This window comes from Strigops habroptila, chromosome W (genome assembly GCF_004027225.2).
Source record: "Strigops habroptila isolate Jane chromosome W, bStrHab1.2.pri, whole genome shotgun sequence".
NCBI classification, from domain to species: Eukaryota; Metazoa; Chordata; class Aves; order Psittaciformes; family Psittacidae; genus Strigops; species Strigops habroptila.
In genome coordinates, this window is record NC_044301.2 from 28,026,581 (window position 1) to 28,053,130 (window position 26,550).

General features: G+C 43.5%; 1 protein-coding gene across 1 annotated transcript in view; it reads left to right on the forward strand.

Moving 5' to 3' along the window:
• The window catches only part of LOC115618986 (homer protein homolog 1-like), a 132,667-nt gene that overhangs the window by 65,462 nt on the left and 40,655 nt on the right, over positions 1-26,550 (forward strand). The window contains exon 6 of the mRNA XM_030511004.1: positions 16,755-16,911. Coding sequence (XP_030366864.1) covers positions 16,755-16,911 — 157 coding nt within the window. The remainder of the gene's footprint in view (positions 1-16,754; positions 16,912-26,550) is intronic.

Consider the following 26,550-nt stretch of genomic DNA (forward strand, 5'->3'; position numbering starts at 1 on the left):
GCTTTTGCCTTTCTAATTTCTTGGCACTCCTGGGGTAATAGGAGGGGGGTCCAGGCCCTCTGTTCCTCTCAGCATAGAGTCACCAAACACAACCACTCTGTTTTTTTCTACTAGAGTTGGTCATGATACAAGGGGTTGTCTGACTCACCTGCGGCAACTCTTCCAACCTGGACGATCCCTTATCTACTTCATTATCTTCCTCATTTTCCTGTTCCTCAAGTACCAGGGCCTCATATCTGTTGTACAGGGGTACCTGGGAAGATGACATAAGCTAGGGAGACAATACACCATCCACTCCGAGGAGTAACCTGCTTCCAACCTCCCCTGTCTCCTAGGTCCCCTCCATCTGCCTGGTGGCAAGAGAGTAGGGGATCCTTAATTTCTTTTGGTTTGGGTGGCTGGCTTGTTTCTCTCAGGAAGGTAGAGTACAGCTCCACCAGTCAATCTCCTCCTCAGATTCCCTTATACACATAAGCCTTTCCACTTCTTCCCGTATCTCTGCCACCACGCAGAGCAAATCATCAGCCTGGTCACATCTTGCACAGGTAACGTCCAGCATCAGCAACAGGCTCTGGCACTCACTACAGCCAGATGCCTGGATGGCTACATGTTTTTGAGGCACCTCTGTCTGGGTCGACACATCCTTTTTGTTCAGCAGAGAGGAATTTGTTTTCTATGCCTTCTGCCGAGAGGATACCATCCTTGAGCACCTTCTGGATGACAAATGGCTGAGTTTACCTCTTAAGCTTGATGGGCTTCAGTGCCCTCCCTGCTCGCCCTGCCTGCGCAAACTGATGCTCTGCTCTCCTGGTCACTTGCGCTCCCAGGGGGAGTGGTTTACGTGTTTAGGGGTTGGTGGCGGTCCCTCCTGGTGCTGCCCCCTATGAGTCAGCTGCTTGCGTCAGCAGAGCTGCTGGCTCCTGGGCAAGTCCTGACAAGGATTTGGGGCTCCCTTGGTGCTTCTTTTCAGGAAAGAGACCTCCGGACGCTGCATTTTCCTCATGCTCCAGTGCTGAATGCCACCAACTTTGTCAGGCACAATTTGCCCTTAGTGAAGCCATGTGGGCTGCCACCAATCACTCCCTTATTGTCCACGTGCCTTAGCATATTTTCCAGGAGGATCTGCTCCGTGATCTTGCCAGGCACCAAGGTGACACTGGCCTGTAGTTCCCTGTGTATTCCTTTTTTTCCTTTTTAAAAATGGGCATTATATTTCCCCTTTTCCGGTCAGTGGGAACTTCACTGGACTGCCACGACTTCTCAAATATGCGTGACCAGCAGGTCAAAGGAGGTGATCCTGCCCCTCTACTCCGCTCTCGCGAGACCCCACTTGGAGTACTGTGCACAGTTCTGGTGTCCCCAACATAAGAAGAACATGGAGCTATTGGAGCAAGTCCAGAGGAGGGCCACGAGGATGATACGTGGGCTGGAGCACCTCCCGTATGAAGACAGGATGAGAAAGTTGGGGCTGTTCAGCCTGGAGAAGAGAAGGCTGCGTGGAGACCTCATAGCAGCCTTCCAGGATCTGAAGGGGGCCTACAAGGATGCCACAGAGGGACTCTTCATTAGGGACCGTAGTGATAGGACAAGAGGTAACGGGTTCAAATTTAAACAGGGGAAGTTTAGGTTAGATATAAGGAAGAAGTTCTTTACTGTGAGGGTGGTGAGGCACTGGAATGGGTTGCCCAAGGAAGTTGTGAATTCTCCATCCCTGGCGGTGATCAAGGCCAGGCTGGACAGAGCCTTGGGCGACATGGTCTAGTGTGAGGCATCTCTGCCCATGGCAGGGGGGGTTGGAACTATCCACTGTGTTTAACCAATCCAAAATATGGATTACATTAATAGATTGTGTGTGAATACATCAGCAGCTGTAAACATTGCCTCTATAAATTGGGATATGTGATCCTTAACACTAAATCAGATTCTGTGGGGTGGATTGAGCTGTTTTGTTGGTTTTCTTTTTTTTTGTTGCATCCATTCACAATCATGTATTTTGTTAGGTATTTTCAATAATATAGTTTTCTGAAATGTGATATTCTTTTTAGTAGTCTACTCTTAGTAGTCACAGTGACTTTTTGTTGTCATCTTTAGGCATTGGTGGAGGACCTACTCTTTTTATTCTAGACTTTCCTAGTAATTTAGTTGAATAATGAACTTTTTGTACTGCGCATTTTGATACCATGTGTGTATGCTTGTTTAAATTTGTGAGCAGTGTCTGTGAGGTTTTTTTTATGGGATCATTTGTGCGTATATTATTCAGATTATTTGCCATTTTCTTAGTTCTAAGCTTAAACATGCAATTATCTTCTGAAGGAGAATTCAAATGATAGTTATAGGAGATATTATGTAGACAAGACCTCATATTTTCTTCACTTATGCTTCCATCTCAGCGTCTGATGTTGCTGAGAGCCAATCATAGGAAAACTTTCAACCAGTAAGTAGGGATAACTTGCAAACTGAACTTTCCCCAGACATCATGAAGGAGTTCAAGGTGTCGTCTTTAATACACCAAAGATGTCTCTGGGTAAATTTTGCTGGAGTTAGATCAGCATTTCCAACTGTAACAGAAACCTCTCGCACCAGTGTCTTTTGAAACATTTTCATTCAAAACTGAGAAGTGTCATTAGGATCAAAGAGAAGAGACACCAAAGAAATTCTACAGGTCTCAATGCACTGTTTTCCAGAAAAAAAATACTACAGTGAAAAATTTTGAGAGGAAATAGCCACTTTGTGGAATTGCCTTTTATTTTAAAATAAACTTTGAAAAGGCTTGTATATTTTACTCATTGCAAGGTTCACTTATTGTCAACTTTGGATTATTTTGTAAAATCAAAAATACAGAACATGGATGAACTTGTGTAACTTATAGTGATTGTTGTCATGGTAAAATGACTGTCATATTCATCAAAAGTATAGGAAATTGAAGTGTTACTGAACAATTTTGAGTTCAAAGGCCACAAGCTAAAAAACAACTTTAAGAAAACAAAACCAACCAAACAAACAAAAACCCCAAAAACAAAACCTCAGAAAACAAATGAAAACTTGGCTTTTTGTCAGTTTTGTATATTAAAATCTGTTGCAACTCATAGCAATATATGACTCATAACAACATACTTTAAAAATACATCTTTATTCCTTTAAAGCCCACATAAACCTATGCCCCAAAGCCATACTTTCTTGAATATTTTTGAAGTGTGTGTTTTTAATGAAGAAACATCTCCAATTTTTCAATTGCTCAACTTCACCCAATTTTTTTTTATGAGTGTGATGAGCCACTGGAATAGGTTGCCCAGAGAAGTTGCGGATGCCTCATGCATGGAAGTGTTCAAGGCCAGGTTGGATGGGGCTTTGAACAGCCTGGTCTAGTGGAAGGTGTCTCTGCCTATGGCAGGGGGGGTTGGACTAGATGATCTTTAAGGACCCATCCAACCCAAACCATTCTATGATTCTATACCAGGAATTATTTCCTGCTTTACTGAGAATACAGGAGCTAAAATTAAGTCACCTGAAAAATAAAAAACAAAACAAAACAACCTCCAGCAAACAAAACAAACAAAAAAAAATCCCAAATCTTTCAGTTAGTGGCTCTATTCAACTGCAGGCCCTTTGCGTTTCAAAGTTGTGGCGTATGAAAGGCACGGACTCAGAGCATCTTCATGCAGTGAATCACTTTATTGCCTATTGCTCTAGCTTTTATACCAAGCTAGTTTTAGCACATCATGTTTAGTTCCTGGTTTACAGTTTTGTTTTTTCAACATTCTTCGTCATTTCACAAACAGTCCCAAAATAACTAGTTCCTTATCTTTCTGTTCTCCTGCTCCTATCCAGCTGGGTTGCTCTGCTTAATCACACAGTGTGCTTTGCTTCTTCTTTAACTCTTTCTTCTCCAGCCAAGCAGTTACTTCTCTTTGGCAATAATGAAATAGTTTCCAACCTTCCCCACACGAAGTGACTTGGCCCCTGCAGCCTGCACCAAGTATAGTGTCTGTTTTGCCCTGCTCTTCTGAAAGATCTCTGTGTTGTTGTACCTCATCTGTCTGCTTTATTCTCTTTAAGAGAAAGGATATATGTAAAGTTTTTTAAGCAGCAGGGCCAAACCCAGTGGAATACTTGAAGGATGCATTTTTAAAAAAAAAGGGGGGGGAGGGGGGAATCTGTAACCAAGTACATTTCAGTGAAGCTGAAGCTCCATTGAATGCATCTGATTGATTGATACCAATTTAGTCCTTCTTTTATTGATACCAACAAGTTACTTGTCTTCTGTGTTGTCTCTGGTGTAATGGTGGATAATGAGAGACATGGACTTCTCATATGAAAAGCTGCACGTATACATAGATAGAAGATTTTAGAACTGTGTGTCTATATGCTGTGTGGTTATGCTATCACTGCTGTCTGGAATGCCTAATGATAAGCATACAATATGGTGACAATGTCAATGACTAGAAAGTTACTATTCTTGAAACAGTGTAGAACTATTTTTTCTCAAACTTCCAAACAGAATATAAATGAATGTACCTTCATCCTTATGATTATGTATTATCTTCCCATTGAACATATGAGATAGATGTGCTGCTGTGCCAAATTCTGCTTAGATTAAAAGGAAGAAGAGATAAAGCACGAGTTTAGAAGGCGGCTATAGCTCCTATTCCTTTGCTCCCCCTATCATGCCATAGTTAAAGCTTCAGAATTAGCAACTGTACCTTGAGCAGCTGATACGGGCTCCTTTAGCTGTTACACAGAAATGTTGACTGGATAGAGCTGAGTGAACACTTCTGTCCCCTAGAATATTTTTCACTCCCAGGCACATATGAAGCCTGGCTTAGGAACTAACTGTGCTGTGTCTGTTGACTTCTCCCATCGCCAAAATACAGTTGTCTGCATGGTGCAAAGAAATCATGGTGAACTTCATGAAGCCACTTGCTGATCTGTTATGTTTATTGATAGGATTCAGCCAAATAGATTACCTCTGCCCATGTTGTGGTTTATGCCCAGCCGGTTACTCAGAACCATGCAGCCGCTCACTCACTCGCCCCTTCTACCTCCCACCCCCACTCCCGCAGGGATGGGGAGGAGAATAAAAAGAATGTAAATCCCATGGGTTGAGATAAGAACAGTCCAGTAACTAAAATATAATACAAAACCACTACTACTACCACCACCAATAATAATAATGATAGGGGAAATAACAACGGGAGAGAATATAAAACTAAGAGGGGAAAAGAAAAAAAACCAATAAACACAGGTGATGCACAATACAATTGCTCACCTCCCGCCGACCAATACCCAGCCCGACTTGAGCAGCGATCTGGGCCTTCCGGGTAACTCCCCCCAGTTTATATACTGGGCATGGTGTGCTGTGGTATGGAATACCCCTTTGGCTAGTTTGGGTCAGGTGTCCTGTCTCTGCTTCCTCCCAGCTTCCCATGCCCCTCCTCACTGGCAGAGCATGATACTGAAAAGTCCTTGGTCGGAGTAAACATTACTTAGCAACAACTCAAAATACTGGTGTGTTATCAGCACTGTTCTCAGATTAAAGTCGAAAACACAGCACTGCACCAGCTACTAAGCAGGAGGAAAATAACTGTCACGGCCAAACCCAGGACAACCCACTTCTTGAAAGAATGTATATTTAAAAGCTGAAGTTTGGCAAAGAACAGAAAAGCATTTTAGAAAACTCTATACTGAAAATTCATAGCACGAGCACTAACTTAATATATTTTTTTAAAGAATTGTTTCATATTTAAATTAATCCCTTATAGAAAAAATAACTTTCATCAAAGGGTTTGTTTGGGTTTTTTTTCCCCCAGAATTCATTTGGAATAGAGCTGACCGAATTTCATAAACTGTGTAGCTGTGTAGGACCAAGGACTAGTAGCTTTTGATTTTCACATGAAGTAAAAAGCTTGATCTAATCCAAAAGATCTATGCTCTCTTACTAGTATGATAGTCTGGAGTGTGTCATTTTTGTCAGATGAATTAAGATTGCCGATAATTTCTCCCTTATTTAGAGATAGGATTTACAAGTAAACCTAGTTAAGGTAGTGATTCCTTTGGAGAATGCTGTGGCCTGGGTTCTCCGGTGGAGAACTGACAAATTCTGCCACACTCATGTGACACAGGGGCCAAAAAATTATGCCTGAGGGGCTTCCATAGTGCCCGATACACTTCTTCCTAGATAGATAGGCACCCAAGATGGGTCAGATGAAGTGCCATCTGAGGATACTTACTTCTCTTACCTTTCAAACATCTAAACCTGGGGAAGATGGATTTCATCCACTAAGCTGTCTTTACCAGGTCCTTCCTTAAATTGTACCTCCTGACAACATTATGATCCTGTGCTTCCTGTTTTCTATGGAAGCAACACTGGCATTGCTGTCACCCTACCATGGCTCCCTGGTGGGCTGTTTCATTCACTTGGCCCGCTCTCCAGGTGAAAGTTCTTATCCAGATAGCATAAGTCCCCAGAAGACTAGAATAAAAGCTCACTCATAAAGTCAAGTCCAAAGTTGCTTTACTGTAAGCCATTTCAGAATGTGCCTGAATGCACCTGCAGAAGTTGTGTTATTGAAAATAATTGTATCATGTTGATTATTTTCTGTTGCATTATGGTAGGCACACCCCTTGCAGTGGAAATTAAATAGCACTGACCTACTCCCTGCAGACATGGGTAAAGGTTAGGGGCAGGTACACATAAACACAGAAGTGGAATATTTTGTCTGTCAAAAATATGAAGTACTTCATATATTCTCTTTTTGAGGGAAGAGTTAGCCTGAAGAATAAAATGGGGAATACAGTTAACCAGAGATCAACATTTCCTGTAATTTTACATCAGCTTTATGCTTTAGGGAAGCTTTCTGTACCTAAAGTGTCACATCTTTTGAGTTCTTTTAATGTCACTGTAGATGCCACTGACATTTTGTAGTACAGGCAGAAAGAAGTTTGTGTTTATCAGTGTTTTGATCATATAATGGGGGCTCTGCTGAGATGATTTCAAGTTGCTGAATAGCACTTTGGTGAGATGTGCGCAACTGGCAATTCATAAGCAGCATCAAAGTATTTCACAGTGGCACCAAACAGCTATCAAATTTTGTCAGTAATGAAGTAGAATAATGTAACATTACTAGTGGTCCATTCACTGTGAACAACTTTGGTTGTAGGGTTCTTGCCTTTGCAGATTTTACTCTGTGGCACTGCGATATAATGATGTTCTGTCTTCCTGTCACAAAATGCAAAAGGTTCCATCTCAAAATTAGTGGAAACTGTTCTTCTGGGAGACTGCAACCACAGTGGAAATTAGAAAATAATTTTATTTAAACAACATAACATCTCAGACAAAAACCCAAAACAAACCAAAACCCTAAAACTGAATTGCACTTCATGCTTGTAATAAGTTATCTAACTCTGTAGTTTGCTAAAGGAAAAAAAAAGAGGGGGGCAGGGCCTTCACTATGGTAAGAATAGGTATAGAAATAAGATATGGGTTCATTCTCTGAAGCCAAATGCTTTTTTATGTAGTCAATACATTCAAATTAAATTTGCCTCAATTTTAAGAGGCTAGTTAAAATAGTTTCCTAAATATACAAATTTTGATCTGATCACTGTGTACGACTGAGAATTAACATGTTCGCTTTATTTAGGAAATACAGTGAAATTTATAACTGATGTAATTACATGACAACACTGATTGTGTAGCACCTTCTTTCTGTACTCTCTAGAGATTTTAGCATTCTTGTTTAATTCTACTTCAGCACTTTAGGAATCATTTGTGCTGGGCTTAATGTTCAGCACAGAGGGAGGCTCAGGTAAGCTGGATTTTAAATGTCTTCACATCATGCTGCTTGTCCTACTTTTTTTCTAGTCTAGGTACCTTATCAGGGAAAGTGTAATAGAGCTCGCAATGTGAGAAAAAAAAAGCTCTCTAAAAGTGTCAGGGCACACAGGCATAGTCTCGATGTCCTAGGTTCAGCTGTAACATTTATTTTTCTCCTTCTTAGTAGCTGGTGCAGTGCTGCGTTTCGGCTTTAATCTGAGAACAATGCTGATAACACACTAGCATTTTAGTTGTTGCTAAGCAATGCTTACTCTGATCAGTTTCTTATGCTCTGCCAGTGAAGAGGGGCACGGGAAGCTGGGAGGAAGCAGAGACAGGACACCTGACCCAAACTAGCCAAAGGGGTATTCCATACCACAGCACGTCATGCCCAATATATAAACTGGGGGGAGTTACCCGGAAGGGCAGATCACTGCTCAGGTCAGGCTGGGTATCGGTCGGCGGGTGGTGAGCAATTGTATTGTGCATTGCTTGTGTTTATTGTTGGTTTTTTCCTTTCCCTTTTTAGTTTTATATTCTCTCCCCTTGTTTTTTCCTTTATCATTAGTAGTAGTAGTAGTTTTGTATTATACCTTAGTTATTGGACTGTTCTTATCTCAACCCGTGGGGTTTACATTCTTTCAATTCTCCTTATCCTCCCCATCCTGCCCGGGGGAGGTGTGTGTGTGTGTGTGTGAACAAATGGCTGTGTGGTTCTGAGTTACCAGCTGGGCTTAAACCATGACATCCTTTTCACGAGGAAAGGATGGAATGTTGTCTGTGAAATCACAACTAGTAAAACTCACGTACAATTTCATACTCTCGGCATCTCTGTTGGGTTTGTGATGAGTTCTGTAAACTGGAGGTGAGAGAAGTGGGGAGCAAAGCTTTATATTCTTCTTTGAAATTGTTGCTTCAATTGTTGAACTGGGAAAAAAGGGTCTATAAATTATTATTTTTTTTAACTTCCAGCCGACTTATGAGCCAAATCATAGAATCATTTAGGTTGGAAAAGACTTTTAAGATTGTCAAGTCCAACTGCAAATCATCTGCCCTATGCATCATTCTCAAAAGAAGCTGAAGGAAACCACCAGTGAATTAAGGGAAGGTGCTGTGTTTGGGGTTTTTTTCCTCAAAGAAAAACTGGTGATTTTTACAATAGGGGAGAAAGAAACTTACATAGGGACTGCTTTCTCTGAGTGTTAACCTGCAGTTCATAGAAAAAGCACCAGTATCAGAGACTTCCTTTGTATCAAATTTCTTTTTTATTCCATTCATTTAATCTCCTTTTAGTAAAATTGATTCTAGGATCAACATAGTGCAAGAAATTTAGTCTTTTCTTGAATTCAGATTTGGTTTAAACAAGGCAAATTTATAACTTCCATTCGCTTAAAAGGCTGAGATAGATAGATAGATAGAAACAAACATGAGTGGCAGTATCCACTGATAAATGTTGCAACTCACTAGCAAGTTGTTCTATTCAAACCTATGCAGTCAATATATGGTTTACTGTGATCACATAGTTCATGCGACTTGCTGCTTGTTTTTCAAAGTACTTCTGACAGCTCCATAGATGGTTTAGTTTGGGCTATTGACTCTAAGTAAGTGTATGGCTATCACAGGAGACAAATTAAACTTAATTAAATTTGCCACACTCTCACGTAGCTTCTTTTCCCTTAATGGAATAAAATTACTTTGTTGTCAGCATGTAAACTGACAGTTCATCTCCTAGAGTAACTGTGCAATTAATACATGTTGTATTAACTGGGATAAGCAAACTGGCAACTGTAATGCAAAAATGAATTGCACCAGTAGTTATTATTTGATATTGTAAGATAACCTAATCCACTAGCTGGGCGGAGGCCGAATAGTCATCATTCAGAACCTTTATGCAACTGCCTAATCGCATATGAGCATTTCTGTAGGGCATTCCATAGCATGTCTTTCTATTCCTGATAGTGGAGTTGCGAGGGCCTGCAGCTGTAGTGATTGTTCTGCTAAATTCAGTGTTTGCTGTGAAAGTAAGACAGGAATCAGCATTAAGAGGTCTTAGAGACTAAGATAACCTGTGGTATCACTGACAGAAGGTTCGACTAAGATCTAAAATAAGTACTTGAAAATCTTTCACATTTGACGCTGTCTGTCTTCAGCAGAGGCACAATGCACCCCAGTTTAAGCCTTGACAGTACCTAGAAATGCAGACAGAGGCTTGTGCAGAGGATCTCCACTCCTTACATGTGGTGCATGTCAGATTTACAGGGTTGGGAGAGGTCCCTTTAGCCACCTCACTGCTCTATATGTGGCTGTAGTTGCTCAGAGTGTAGCTCTGGCTGTCTTTACTCCGTAGTTGCAATGCTGAGGATCTCAACTGAGCTCCGTAGAATCAGCCTGTAGCTGCAACGGCCTCATGGGTCACATCTATATGGTGAAATAAAACAGTCCTTGGCACCAAGGCTTATGGTCTGAACCATATCTACATGTTATAGAATTGACACTGGATCTCTTCTGGGCCTATGCAGTGTCCTTGCAGCTGTAAGACACAGTTACTCTTTTATATGGAGTACTTTTCCAGTTCCAAATGCCTGCAGTGATTTGAGGGCTGCCTTGCCACCCACCAGAGCAGTATTCTCCTTGCACAAAAGCAAGGATGTGCATTGCATGCCCAGAAGTGTTTCAGATGGGCACGGGAGGGTTGCAGATTGCATAAAGCCTGGTAGAGTGATTTTGGAAGACTATAGAGATGGAAGGGCACTAAACCTGACTATGTGCAAACTGTGCTCGGGGTCTGTCTGGCAGCTGGTGTGGACCTGAGCAGTTTGAGGAGTACAGACTCCCTAGTCTGTATGGCCTTCAGAAGCTCAGGGCTTTTTGGCCCTGTTTTACTTAGTGGCGATGTGGTCACTGGGAAAAGAGTTGTTCCTTGTCCTTACTACCACAGCATGTTTGAAGTTGAGAGAACTGTGGGGCAGACAAATACTCTCTTCTCTTACATTGCTGACGGTGTGGGTTGTATCAATGTACACGTAAATTGTTGTTATAGGTAGGATTTTTGAAAGGAACAGAGGGGTTTGTCTAGCCAGGGGCCTCAGCAAAATTAAACCATACTAATTCAAAGTGTGAATTTACAGTTAAACTGCTTTAAATTCTTGTGTGTACAAATGAGTTCCAGAATGAAAGTGACTGTAATTAAGATCATTTTAGTGTCAGGGTCACCGTGTCCTGGTATCTGACTTGCTGATAACCACATCATCTAATTGCTTTCATGAAGCGATTAAGTGCCATAGGACCCCAAGTCAATTTTACTTTCTTCGCAGCCAAATACCTAGTCATTTTAGAAAGCGGGATGTAAGATCCTAAATAACTTAGGTTGCTTTTGAAAATGTAGTTTTGTAGGAATATTTGAAGTATTTGGTACCATAGCAACACCAAGGAATTATGCCTAGTGTTCAACAGTAATTTAATGCACTAAAAAACTCATTGGGTATGGGTTGTGAAAAATATGAGATACATTACAGGTGTGAGAAAAAAACTACTTCCGGTGATGCTGATAAAGAAGCAAGGGAATTTTTCTTTTTATTTTTTAATTTTCAGAGTATGTGATAAAACATTAGGTCTACAAGGTTTTAATTAGTGCAAAAAAAAAAAAAGCTAGAAATTAATTAGTTATGTCTGCTCTTGTTAAGGGATAGAAGTTATAAGACAGAGATATCTATTTTGCTATTATGGCCTTCATGAAGAGATAACCTAGTATCTCCTTATTATATGAAATAAATGACTAAGACAAAAATGAGATCTTTTTAAAAGGATAAAATTAAAATAAAAGTTGGGCCTCTTCAGAGGAATGAGGGATTTTCTTAAGTGCTAATGTGATGATTCAGGTTAAATACAAGTCTTTTGCATTGTGATACAGTATAAAAAAGACATGCATAAAACTGTTGTTAACTCTGCAAGTTTAATGAGAAGCAGAGTTTAAATGTTACCTATGTAAACACATCCAATGTATACTAGCTGACAATACAAGAAGCTTGGAAGCTACATTGTTTCTTGTGGAGAAGAGTAACTCTTCTCTTTGTTGCCCACTTTAAATTGGGTCAAGATTGGGATTTAAATCCCTGATTGATAAGGACTGCAGCTGAAGCATTAGTTTTGTGCTAATACCAAATCTTCTGCATCCCATGGAGTGACTTTCAAGACCTCTGTTCTGCTGACAGGTAGGGTGCACAACAAAACGACCATACACTAGCTGTATAACACGCACAGTTTATTAAACAAGCACACTAAAGCGAATAAGCACACTAAAGCAAACAAGCACACTAACGCGAATCAGGTATACATCTCTATATATAGTAAATAAGTACAATAAAGCAAATCAGATATACGTGTATATATAGAGAGAGAGTAAAGTACAGAGGAAAATTAGCAATGCATCAAATCATTACTGCATAGAGAGAACAGAGATTAAGAAGAAATACATCAGCAATTACCACCGAATTATCATCCAGGCCCACGCTTCAAGCTGGGAAGCCCCATTGCAGGCGATGCCAGGAGTCTCAGGTAACTGGGAAAATTCCTACACGGTGCGTCCGCTCATACGTGAGGCTTCAGATTTGGCTACAAGAGGGTCCTGTTTTTATACCCTTAGAAAAGCAACCGGCTTTATGCCTTTATGCCAGATCTGTAATTGTTTATTCATGGAGCTTTGCAGTTTCTTATGATATCAATGTTGTCCATGCCGAGAGCATTGGCCAGGCTACCCTGGTGCGGCCAAGTATGAAGGTCATAGAACAGCTGCACCCTTATGTTTTCCTGCCTCTTTCTGACAAACAGTCACGATAAACATATATACTCTGCCGAATACACTGTGACAAAAACCATACTTTGTAATGTCTCTCAGTCATAACAGGAAATCAACTCTCAGCTAGGTTCCCATCCATTATGACCTCTCCTATTTCTATTGATTTTTAGTATTTCAGTAAGCAGTGAACAAAACCATACTTAGGCATTTTCTTCTCTAGCATTGTATCTTTATAGAATCGTCATAGAATCATACAATGGTTTGCGTTGGAAGGGACCTTAAAAGGCATTGAGTTCCAACCCCCCTCCCATGGGCAGAGACACCTTCCACTAGGCCAGGTTGCTCAAAGCCCCATCCAACCTGGCCTTGAACACTTCCAGGGATGGGGGCATCCACAACTTCTCTGGGCAACCTGTTCCTGTGTCTCACTACCCTCACAGTAAAGAACCTCTTCCTTGTATCTAATCTAAATCGACTCGCTTTCAGTTTAAAGTCATTCACCCTTGTCCTATCACTACATACTCTTGTAAAAAGTAACTCTCCCATATTCTTGTAGGTATATACACTTTAGGTATTGGAAGGCTGCAATAAGGTCTCCCCTGAGCCTTCTCTTCTCCAGGCTGAACAAGCCCAACTCTTTCACCCTGTCTTCATAAGAAAGGTGCTCCAGCCCTCTGATCATCTTTGCGGCCCTCCTCTGGACGTGCTGGAGCAGGTCTACGTCCCTCTTGTGTTGATGTCCCCAGAGCTGGACTCAGTACACCAGGTGTGGTCTGATGAGAGTGGAGTAGAGGGGGAGAATCACCTTCCTCGACCTGCTGGTCATAGAATCATAGAATCATAGAATAGCTAGGGTTGGAAAGGACCTTAAGATCATCTAGTCCCAACCCCCCTGCCATGGGCAGGGACACCACACACTAAACCATGTCACCCAAGACTCTGTCCAGCCTGGCCTTGAACACCGCCAGGGATGGAGCATTTATCACTTCTTTGGGCAACCTTTTCCAGTGCCTCACCACCCTCACAGTAAAGAACTTCTTCCTTATATCTAACCTAGACTTTCCCTGTTTAAGTTTGAACCCGTTACCCCTTGTCTTATCACTATGGTCCCTAATGAAGAGTCCCTCTGTGGCATTCTTGTAGACCCCCTTCAGATATTGGAAGGCTGCTATGAGGTCTCCACGCAGCCTTCTCTTCTCCAGGCTGAACAGCCCCAACTCTCTCAGCCTGTCTTCATACGGGAGGTGCTCCAGCCCCTGTATCATCCTCGTGGCCCTCCTCTGGACTCGCTCCAACGGCTCCATGTCCTTTTTATGCTGGGGACTCCAGAACTGTGCACAGTACTCCAAGTGGGGTCTCACGAGAGCGGAGTAGAGGGGCAGGATCACCTCCTTCGACCTGCTGGTCACGCTTCTTTTGATGCAGCCCAGGATACGGTTGGCTTTCTGGGCTGTGAGCACACACTGCCGGCTCATGCTCACGCTTCTTTTGATGCAGCGCACACTGCTGGGTCATATCGAGCTTCTCCTCCATCAGCACAGCAGAGTAGAAGGAGAGAATTGCCTCCCTTGACCTGCTGGCCAACTCCTTTTGATGCAGCCCAGCAAACTGTTGGCTTTCTGGGCTGCAAGCGCACACTGCCAGCTAATGTGCAGCTTTTCATCCACCAGTATCCCCAAGTCCTTCTCCTCAGGGCTGCTCTCAATTCAGTCTCTGCCCAGCCTGTACTAGTGCTTGGGACTGCCCCCACCCAGGTGCAGTACCATGCACTTGGACTTGTTGAACTTTATGAGGTCTGCGCTGGCCGACCTCTCAAGTCTGTCAAGGTTCCTCTGGATGGCATCCCTTCCCTCCAGTGTGTCAACCGCTCCACACAGCTTGGTGTCGTCGGCAAACTTGCTGACAGTGCACTCGATCCCACTGTTCATGTCGCTGACAAAGATGTTAAACAGCGCCAGGCCCAATACTGACCTCTGAGGAAAACCACTCGCCACTGGTCTCCACTTGGACATTGAGCCTGTTTGAGTGCAACCATGCAACCAATTCCTTATCCACCAAGTGGTCCATCAATCAAATTCATGCCTCTCCAGTTTAGAGACAAGGATGTCATGCAGGTCAGTGTCAAATGCCTTGCACAAGTCCAGGTAGATGACGTCAGTCACTCCTCCCTTATCCACCATCGCTGTAACCCCATCATAGAAGGCCACCAAATTTGTTCAGGCACGATTTGCCCTTAGTGAAGCCACGTGCGTTGTCGACAATCTCCTCCTTATTGTCCATGTGCCTTAGCATCGTTTCCAGGGGGTTCTGCTCCATGATCTTGCTGGGCATTGAGGTGAGACTGACAGGCCTGTAGTTCCCCGGGTCTTCCTTGTTTCCCTTTTTAAAGATGGGGTTATATTTCCCCTTTTCCAGTCAGTGGGAACTTCACCAGACTGCTACAACTTCTCAAATATGACAGATTAGCCAGTTCCCTCAGGACCCGCGGATGCATCAAATCAGGTTAGACAGGGCCTTGAGCAACCCAATTTAGTGGGAGGTGTCCCTGCCCAGGGGGGTTTGAACTAGATGATCTCAAGGTCCTTTCCAACCCTAACCATTCTATGATTCTATGACTTGTGCACCTTTAGGTTCCTTAGATGATTTCAAACCTGATCTTCTCCTACAGCAGGCAATTCTTCATTCTTCCAGTCCCTGCCTTCACTTTCTGTAAGTAAGTTGGGCAGTGTGTCTGGAGCACTTGCCACTGATGACCATGGAAAAAAAGTCGTTGAGTACATCGGCCTTCTCCATGTCCCAGGTAACCAGGTCTCCTGCTTCCTACTGAAGAGGGCCCACATTTTTCCTTGTCTTCCTTTTATCACCAACATACTTACAGGAGCTTTTCTTGTTGCCCTTGACATCCCTGGCCAGATTTAATTCTCTCAGGGCTTTAGCTTTTCTAATGTGATCCCTGGCTGCTTAGACAATTTCTCTGTATTCCTCCCAGGTAACCTCTCCTTGCTTCCACACTTTGTAGGCATCCTTTTTGTGTTTGAGTTTGTCCAGGAGCTCCTTGTTCATCCATGCAGAGCTATGTTTTAGTTGTTGCTAAGTAGCACTTTTACACTGGTCAAGGACTTTGCAGTCTCTCATGCTCTGCCAGTGAGGAGGGGCACAAGAAGCTGTGAGGGAGAAGAGACAGGACACCTGACCCAAACTAGCCAAAGGGGTATTCCATACCACAGCACGTCATGCTCGGTATATAAACTGGGGGGAGTTACCCGCAAGGCCCTGATCGCTGCTCATGTCAGGCTGGGTATCAGTCGGCGGGTGGTGAGCAATTGTATTGTGCATCACTCATGTTTGTTATTTTTCCCTTCCCCTTGTTGTTTTATATTCTCTCCCCTTGTTATTCCCTTATCATTATTATTAGTAGTACTGTACTGTACTTTATTTATTAAATGGTTCTTATTCTCAACCCATGGGTTTTTGCTTTCTTTCAATTCTCCTCCCCAATTGCCAATAAAGCAATAATATCTCTATGCTCCTCCAATCTTTGGTCTCTTTGCCAATATTACTGAAGAATGGCACATTAACAGTATTATGGTGTTGAAATTCAAGACTTTTGAATTTGTAAGTAGAAATTAAATGTTATTTAATAACAAAAGTATATTTCAGGCATAGAACATTTGCATTAAGACAACTAACCTGTAGTTCCAAAGCACTACATTAGCTCTCTTTAATCAAGTTGGTGACAAATCTTTTTTTACAATATTTCATAAAGTAGTAAGTTAAAAGCACTTACTCTCAATACGTATATATTTAAATGATGACTAATGCAATATATATATTCTAGAATTACATGCTGTTGCTTTTTGGTAAGATAAGTGGATTTCATCATCCTTAACATTTTGTTTTACAAAAGTACCCTGTGGAACTGGGATGGTAGAGGATGTTTTCCAGTAATGATATGGCGATGTTAAAAAATCCGTTGATTAATATTTTCTGAATTTAAAGTTTTGATTATTTGAGCACTTGGATTCTCATTTGGTCATTCAGTCATAGGATTTTTGCACAATTTTATTTTTTCCTGGATATTTTGAAAAAAAAAAAAAAAAAGAAAGAAGAGATGTGAGGGCTCTGACCATTCTCATTCTGTCTGTGCAGTTCGACAATCAGCAAGCATTGGGAGGCAGAACTGGCCACACTCAAGGGTAATAATGCTAAGCTCACGGCAGCTCTGCTGGAGTCCACTGCCAATGTAAAACAATGGAAGCAACAGCTTGCTGCATATCAGGAAGAAGCAGAACGTCTTCATAAGCGGGTAAGTCATGGCAAATGGCCAGGATCCTTGAGGTTGAAGTACTGGTGACTGTATTCACCCATTTTGAAGTAAAATAAGCTTATGTCGGAGTTTTCATAGAATCATAGAATAGTTAGGGTCGGAAAGAACCATCCACTTCCAACCCCCCTGCCATGGGCAGGTTTTAGGTTAATCTTCGAGACAGAGATGAATAATGACTTTAAAGCACACAGAGTTCCTCAGTTGGGAAATTCTTTTGTAACAGTTCCTTTTCTGCAGATGGTTTTGTTGCAGGAAGTTGTCTAACCTGTGATACTTAGGACATGTCTGCCAGATTTCATTCATTTGCTGGCCAGCTGCATCACATCTGTTTCAGGACCTTCTCCATAGCATTGCACTTTAGTCCCTCTTGCATTTAAGCCCATAGAAACTGACATCAGATCTGTAAGTTAAAGGACCCCTGTTGCACTTTCCACATTTACTAAAGAAAGACCAACAGCTTCCTTCATCCTTGCACCTAAAAAAACCTGAATGTAGAATCAAGCTCATTATACACAATTAGAGATCTGCCTCTGCTTTCATATAGGAAGGGCAGGGCCCCGTTCCCTTCACTGTAAATTTTTGTTTGCAGAGGTCAATTTGGCAAACCAGAAATTAGAGCACAGTGGTGGCAGAAATGCTAGTGTTTGAGAGAGGAATAAAGTGTATGCAAGGTTGAAGGCTGCATTATGAAAACAATTATATAATATTTTAAATTTCTCTTTTCACATGTAAATATATATTATATAATTTATTCATCTTAATTCATATGAACTTGTCATCATAGTTTAGGACATATTTTGTACAAAGTGAAGGCAAGATTAGCATATATATGGAGGGAAGATGGAGTTGTATTAGTTTCCTAATATCAGTTAACTTCTTAGAAAAATATCAAGGAGATGAACAAGCCTTATATGCTTTTTTGCATGAAGACCTGGTTTCATGAATATGCTGACATAAGGGAAAGGTCAAGCAGCAAAACATGTCAGACAATGTGGTTTTACATGCTGTACTCTCTTAAATGAAATAACATATGTCAATTTACAGTTATCCAAATCATGCAATTTGTGAAGGGTTATTTTCCAGCCTGTGCTAGATCTGTCCAAGTGGAGGCTAGTAGTCCCAGGAAACAGAATCATATTGATCTGAAGGAGGAGAAATTCAGCAAGGCTGCAATCCAACCTGCGAGGTCTGGAAGAACAGCAAGAATCCCTTGAGCTTGAGGAACCCTGTGAAATGGCAGGTTGTTGGAGCTCTCCTATACCTATTCCGACTCGGAGATGAGGATCCTGAAGTCCCAGCCAAATTAGTTGATAGGGAAGAACGACAGTTTCTGTTAGACTGTAACCGCCTGTGCCATAGCTGACTGGAAAAAAATGCATGAAGTACAAATAAAATTAGAAGCTCCGGCCACCACTGCCCAAGTCGTAAAAGGCAAAGGCAAGGACTGGGAGAATGAAGAACCGCCTGCTGTAGGAGAAGATCAGTTCGAGATCATCTAAGGAACCTGAAGGTGCACAAGTCCATGGGACCCAATGAGATGCATCCGTGGGTCCTGAGGGAACTGGTGGATGTAGTTGCCAAGCCATTATCTATAGAATCATAGAATCATAGAATAGTAAGGGTTGGAAAGGACCTTAAGATCATCTAGTTCCAACCCCCCCTGCCATGGGCAGAGATGCCTCACACTAGACCATGTCGCCCAAGGCTCTGTCCAGCCTGGCCTTGATCACCGCCAGGGATGGAGAATTCACAACTTCCTTGGGCAACCCATTCCAGTGCCTCACCACCCTCACAGTAAAGAACTTCTTCCTTATATCTAACCTAAACTTCCCCTGTTTAAATTTGAACCCGTTACCTCTTGTCCTATCACTACGGTCCCTAATGAAGAGTCCCTCTGTGGCATCCTTGTAGGCCCCCTTCAGATCCTGGAAGGCTGCTATGAGGTCTCCACGCAGCCTTCTCTTCTCCAGGCTGAACAGCCCCAACTTTCTCATCCTGTCTTCATACGGGAGGTGCTCCAGCCCACGTATCATCCTCGTGGCCCTCCTCTGGACTTGCTCCAATAGCTCCATGTTCTTCTTATGTTGGGGACACCAGAACTGTGCACAGTACTCCAAGTGGGGTCTCGCGAGAGCGGAGTAGAGGGGCAGGATCACCTCCTTTGACCTGCTGGTCACGCATATTTGAGAAGTCGTGGCAGTCCAGTGAAGTTCCCACTGACCGGAAAAGGGGAAATATAATGCCCATTTTTAAAAAGGAAAAAAAGGAATACACAGGGAACTACAGGCCAGTGTCACCTTGGTGCCTGGCAAGATCACGGAGCAGATCCTCCTGGAAAATATGCTAAGGCACGTGGACAATAAGGGAGTGATTGGTGGCAGCCCACATGGCTTCACTAAGGGCAAATTGTGCCTGACAAAGTTGGTGGCATTCAGCACTGGAGCATGAGGGAAAATGCAGCGTCCGGAGGTCTCTTTCCTGAAAAGAGCACCAAGGGAGCCCCAAATCCTTGTCAGGACTTGCCCAGGAGCCAGCAGCTCTGCTGACGCAAGCAGCTGACTCATAGGGGGCAGCACCAGGAGGGACCGCCACCAACCCCTAAACACGTAAAACCACTCCCCCTGGGAGCGCAAGTGACCAGGAGAGCAGAGCATCAGTTTGCGCAGGCAGGGCGAGCAGGGAGGGCACTGAAGCCCATCAAGCTTAAGAGGTAAACTCAGCCATTTGTCATCCAGAAGGTGCTCAAGGATGGTATCCTCTCGGCAGAAGGCATAGAAAACAAATTCCTCTCTGCTGAACAAAAAGGATGTGTCGACCCAGACAGAGGTGCCTCAAAAACATGTAGCCATCCAGGCATCTGGCTGTAGTGAGTGCCAGAGCCTGTTGCTGATGCTGGACGTTACCTGTGCAAGATGTGACCAGGCTGATGATTTGCTCTGCGTGGTGGCAGAGATACGGGAAGAAGTGGAAAGGCTTATGTGTATAAGGGAATCTGAGGAGGAGATTGACTGGTGGAGCTGTACTCTACCTTCCTGAGAGAAACAAGCCAGCCACCCAAACCAAAAGAAATTAAGGATCCCCTACTCTCTTGCCACCAGGCAGATGGAGGGGACCTAGGAGACAGGGGAGGTTGGAAGCAGGTTACTCCTCGGAGTGGATGGTGTATTGTCTCCCTAGCTTATGTCATCTTCCCAGGTACCCCTGTACAACAGATATGAGGCCCTGGTACTTGAGGAACAGGAAAATGAGGAAGATAATGAAGTAGATAAGGGATCGTCCAGGTTGGAAGAGTTGCCGCAGGTGAGTCAGACAACCCCTTGTATCATGACCAACTCTAGTAGAAAAAAACAGAGTGGTTGTGTTTGGTGACTCTATGCTGAGAGGAACAGAGGGCCTGGACCCCCCTCCTATTACCCCAGGAGTGCCAAGAAATTAGAAAGGCAAAGGCACAGCTGGAACTTAATCTGGCCACTGCTATAAAAGATAATAAAAAAGTACTTTCACAAATATATTAACAATAAAAAGGAGGACCAAGGAGAACCTCCATCCTTTATTGGATACTGGAGGAAACCTAGCAACCAAGGATGAGGAAAAGGCTGAGGTACCTAATACTGCCTTTGCCTCAATCTTTAATAGTCAAACCAGCCATCCTCAGGGTACTCAGTCCCCTGAGCTGGATGACAGACATGGGGAGCTGATTGAAGTCCCCATAATCCAGGAAGAAATGGTTAGTGACCTCCTGCTCCACCTTTTAGACATACACAAGTATATGGGGCCGGATGGTTTCCACCCAAGAGTGCTGAAGGGAGCTGGCAGAGGAGCTTGCCAAGCCACTCCATCATTTATCAGCAGTCCTGGTCTAGTGGGCAGGTCCCCGAGGACTGGAGGTTAGACAACCTGACGCCTTTCTGTAAAAAGGGCAGGAAGGAGGACCCGGAAACTATAGGCCTGTCAGCCTGACCTCAGTGCCAGGGAAGGTCATGGAGCAGATCATCCTGAGTGCGATCACACAGCACGTGCAGGAAAACCAGGGGATCAGGCCCCGTCAGCATGGATTCATGAAGGGCAGGTTCCTGCTTGACCAACCTGATCTCATTCTACGACGAGGTGACCCTCCTGGTTGAGAGGGAAAGGCTGTAGACATTGGTCTATTTGGACTCTAGTAAAGCATTTGACACTGTCTCCCACAGCATTCTCCTGGAGAAACTGGCTGCTCATGGCCTGGATAGGTTATATTCTTTGCCGGGCTGAAAACTGGCTGGATGGCAGAAGCCCAAAGAGTGGTGGTAAATGGTGTCACATCTAGTTGGCAACCAGTCACTAGTGGTGTCCCTCAGGGCTCAGTGTCAGGTCCAGTGTTGTTTTAATATCTTCATTGATGATCTGGATGAGGGGATCTATTAATGTCATCCATATTTTGGATTGGTTAAACACAATGGATATATTCTTTTAGAAAATTGAAGTTCCTCCCTTAAGTAAGAGAGTTTACAGCTGCTGATGTATTCACACCACAATCTATTAATGTAATCCATATTTTGGATTGGTTAAACACAGTGGATATATTCTTTTAGAAAATTGAAGTTGTTTTTTTCCTTCATTTCTACTCTGCTTTTTTTTTATTTCTTATGCATGTGATTAGAGGAAAAATTACATTACAAGTTGCACGGTTTTTTATATAAATTACATAAGGATTATATTCCTCTTCTAAGAACATACTTGACAGTTATGTTAGAAAAGTGCTCAGTTGTCCCTGACTCTGAGGATAAGTATTTATATCATCACTGATGATCTGGATGAGGTTGACTGAGTGCACCCTCAGTAAATTTGCAGACAACACCAGTTGGCTGGGAGCGTTGATCTGCTGGAGGATAGAAAGGCATTGCGGAGGGATCTGGACAGGCTGGATCGATGGGCTGTGGCCAACGGTATGAGGGTTCAACGAGGCAAAGTTGCCGGGTCCTGCATTTGGGCCGCAACAACCTCATGCAATGCTGCAGGCTTTGGGAAGAGCGGCTGGAAAGCTTCCCGGCGGAAAGGACCTGGGGGTGCTGATGTGACAGCTGGCTGAATATGAACCAGCCGTGTGCCCAGGCAGTCAAGAAGGCCAACAGTATCCTAGCGTGTATCAGAAATAGCGTGACCAGCAGGACTAGGGAAGTATTAATCCCCCCGTACTCAGCGCTAGTGAGGTTGCACCTCAAATACTGTGTTTAAATCTGGGCCCCTCACTACAATAAAGACATTGAGGTGCTGGAGCAGATCCAGAAAAGGGCAACAAAGCTGGTGAAGGGCCTGGAGCACAAAGTCTTAGGAGGAACGTCTGAGGGAACTGGGGTTGTTTAGTCTGGAGAAGAGAAGGCTCGGGGGGGACCTTATCGCTCTCTACAACTACCTGAAAGGAGGATGGAGCAAGGAAATGGCTGATCTCCTCTCCCAAGTCGCGAGTGATAGGAAAGAGGGTAACGGCATCAAGCTGCACCAGGGGAGGTTTAGACTGGATATTAGGAAAAATTTCTTCACCAAAAGGGTGGTCAGGCATTGGAACAGGCTTCTCAGGGAAGTGATGGAATCACTGTCCCTGGAAGCGTTCAAAACCCATGTAGACGAGGCCCTTAGTGACATGATTTAGTGGTGGACTTGGCAGTCTTGGGGTAACAGTTGGACTTGATCATCTTAAAGGTCTTTTCCAACCTAGTTGATTCTATGATGGGGCCACAGCATTGGTGGATAAAGGAAGAGTGACTGATGTCATCTACCCGGAATTGTGTAAGCCATTTGACACTGTCCCGCACGATATCCTAGTCTCTAAACTGGAGAGGCATGGTTGTGATCGATGGAACCACTCGGTGGATAAGGAATTGGTTGTATGGTCACACTCAAACAGTTGCAGTCAATGGCTCAATGTCCAAGTGGAGACCAGTGGCGAGTGGTTTTCCTCAGAGGTCAGTATTGGGCCTGGCGCTGTTTAACATCTTGTCAGCGACATGAACAGTGGGATCGAGTGCACTGTCAGCAAGTTTGCCGACGACACCAAAGCTGTGTGGAGCGGTTGACACACTGGAGGGAAGGGATGCCATCCAGAGGAACCTTGACAGACTTGAGAGGTCGGCCAGCGCAGACCTCATAAAGTTCAACAAGTCCAAGTGCATGGTACTGCAACCTGGGTGGGGGCAGTCCCAAGCACTAGTACAGGCTGGGCAGAGACTGAATTGAGAGCAGCCCTGAGGAGAAGGACTTGGGGATACTGGTGGATGAAAAGCTGCACATTAGCTGGCAGTGTGCGCTTGCAGCCCAGAAAGCAACAGTTTGCTGGGCTGCATCAAAGGAGTTTGGCCAGCAGGTTGAGGGAGGTGAGTCTCCTCCCCCCTCTACTCCATTTTACTGAGATCCAACCTAGAGTTCTGCATCCACCTCTCGGGCCCCTATCAGAAGAGGGATGTGGACCTGCTTGAGTGAGTCCAGAGGAGGCCCATGAAGATGCTCAGAGGGCTGGAGCACCTCTCCTAAGAGGGCAGTCTGAGAGAGTTGGGCTTGTTCAGCCTGGAGAAGACAAGGCTCAGGGGAGATCTTATAACAGCCTTCCGGTACCTACAGGAAATCTGGAGAGGGACTTTTACAAGGGCATGTAATGACAGGACAACGGGCGGTGGCTTAAAGCTGACAGATGGGAGATTTAGTTTAGACATTAGGAAAAAATTCTTTTCTATGTGGGTGGTGAGGCACTGGAACAGGTTGCCCAGAGACAAGGAGGACTTTTTAGAAGTTGTGGGATTCCCCATCCCTGGAAGTTTTCAAGGCCAGGTTGGATGGGCTTTGAGCAACCTGGTCTAGTGGAAGGTGTCCCTGCCCATGGGAGGGGGGTTGGAACTCGATGATCTTTAAGGTCCCTTCTAACCCAAACCATTCTATGATTCTGTGATAAAAGTGGTTGCTTTTCACAAAGTGCTTTCATTTCATTTCAAGAAATTGGCAGTTGCTGACAAAATAGCTTTGCTTCAGAAATTTTCCAGTCAAGAACAAATTTGCCATGTGTTTCTATAGAGAGAGTTTTTTCACTTTGTCATCAAAGTTACCTTCTCCTCTGGAAGGGTGGAAATTCTAACCTGTGCTCCAGGTTTGTGAATATATGATGATAGTCATTGTTGATACAATTATTTAAATCATATCCTTTATTATAATTAGTATAGTGCAAAGTTCAAGTGGATTTGATCACCAGATTCTGGATTCACGGTGAAGATCTCATTGCTAAAATGTGGACGTAATGATCTTGCATTCTAAATGTATTAAAAGCTTTCATTGCAAGCTGAGACAATACAGCAGATGAATTATTTTCCTGCCTTGGCATGGGAAGACCCAATCAGACAAGACAAGCAAGGCACTGTGGTAGAAGATCCCTTTTCTCTTGATGTAAAATCTTATTTAAAATCTGTGATTGGAAAATGCAGTTAATGAATATAGGAATTTTTAGCATGTCACTTTGCTTGTACCTGATACTACAGTTAACAGAAGTAGTAATCAAGTCTTTGTAGCTACATTCATTAATAGCTGATTATTTTTATAACCGTTGACCAGCAAACGTCCCGCGATTATTTTGTATACTGAGGAAATGCAAAATCTTATAGCAGGGGATCATGTACACTATTCTCTTTTACATGCCTTTATTAAATGTTTCTGTAATCTGTGATCTTGGGGCTTGTTGATATCTCATAGAATATAGTAATGCTCTGTGCCTATGGCTCTCTGGGCACATCTGTAAATTACAACGGGATAGTTCATCGAGATTACTGCCCTCTGTTGGAATTGCTTTGAGAAAAATATAGACTTGGCTAACTCTAGGCAAAGCGTGCAAATTATGTTAAAAAATATATTATATATCTCTGTTCAGTCTGTTATCCATATGGTGTGATACAAGAGCTCTTCTAACCTGCATGCCGGAGACTGATATTTCAAATTGTAATAGTGCTCCATTCAAAAAGATACTGCGAGTCAGATACTTCTCTTTACACAGAAATGGTTGAAATGGTGAACCTGGAGACTCTTTGGTTATGGTATATGTGGTAGCAAGCAGTGTTAAGTCACTCTATCACGTTATCTTTCTGTTAGTTTTATGTGTTAAGCTCAGTATAGTATAAACACATAGCTGCAATTGATCAAAAAAATGTTCCTCAAATTGGAATCCGTCTCACCTGAGATTGCGTAGAAGATATACATCGAGTCTAAGATGGTCATCTTTTTTTCTTACAATTCAGGGAGAGAAAAAAGCATGAAAAATAAGTGTCCTAGTCTAAGAAAACTGACTAAGGTGTTACATTGAATTTGCTCCTGTAAGTGCTTGTCTTTCCCCATAGGATAATCATCTAGATCGTCCTATAAAATATATGTCTTTGTTTTTGGCTGGGATAGAGTTTTCTTCCTAGTAGCTGGTGCAGTGCTGTGTTTCGGCTTTAGTCTGAGAATAATGGTGATAACGCACTGATATTTTAGTTGTTGCTAAGTAGTGCTCACCTGAATCAAGGACTTTTCAGTGTCCAGCTTCTCTGCCAGTGAGACGGGCACGAGAAGCTGGGAGGAAGCATAGCCGAGACAGCTGACCTGAACTAGCCAAAGGGGTATTCCATACAACAGCACATCAAGCTCAGTATATTAAACTGTGGGATTGGCTGGAAGGGGCTGATCACTGCTTGGGGGCGGGCTGGGTATCAGTCAGTGGGTGGTGAGCAACTGTATTATGCATCGCTGCTATTTGTTGGGGTTTTTTCTTGTTCCCCCCCCCCCCCTTTAGTTTTATATCTCTCTCCTTGTTATTTCCCTTTTCGTTAGTATTATTTTAGTAGTATTATACTGTACTTTAAACATAGAATCATAGAATAGTAAGGGTTGGAAAGGACCTTAAGATCATCTAGTTCCAACCCCCCTCCAATGGGCAGGGACTCCTTGCCCTAAACCATGTGGTCCAAGGCTCTGTCCAACCTGGCCTTGAACACCGCCAGGGATGGAGCATCCACAACTTCCTTGGGCAACCCATTCAAGTGCTTCACCACCCTCACTGTAAAGAACTTCTTCCTTATATCTAATCTAAACTTCCCCTGTTTTAAGTTTGAACCCATTACCCCTTGTCCTACCACTACAGTCCCTAAGGAAGAGTCCTCCCCAGCATCCTTATAGACCCCCTTCAGATCCTGGAAGACTGCTATGAGGTCTCCACGCAGCCTTCTCTTCTCCAGGTGAACAGCCCCAACTCTCTCAGCCTGTCTTCATACGGGGAGGTGCTCCAGCCCTCCTTATCATCCTCGTGGCCCTCCTCTGGACTCGCTCCAACAGCTCCATGTCCTTTTTATGTTGGGGACACCAGAACTGTACGCAGTACTCCAAGTGAGGTCTCACAAGAGCAGAGTAAGAGGGGCAGGATCACCTCCTTGGACCTTGCTGGTCACGCTTCTTTTGATGCAGCCCAGGATACGGTCGGCTTTCTGGGCTGCAAGCGCACACTGCCGGCTCATGTAGCTTCTCGTCAACCAACACCCCCAAGTCCTTCTCTGCAGGGCTGCTCTGAATCTCTTCTCCGCCCACCCTGAAGCAGTGCCTGGGATTGCCCCGACCAGGTGTAGGACCTTGCAC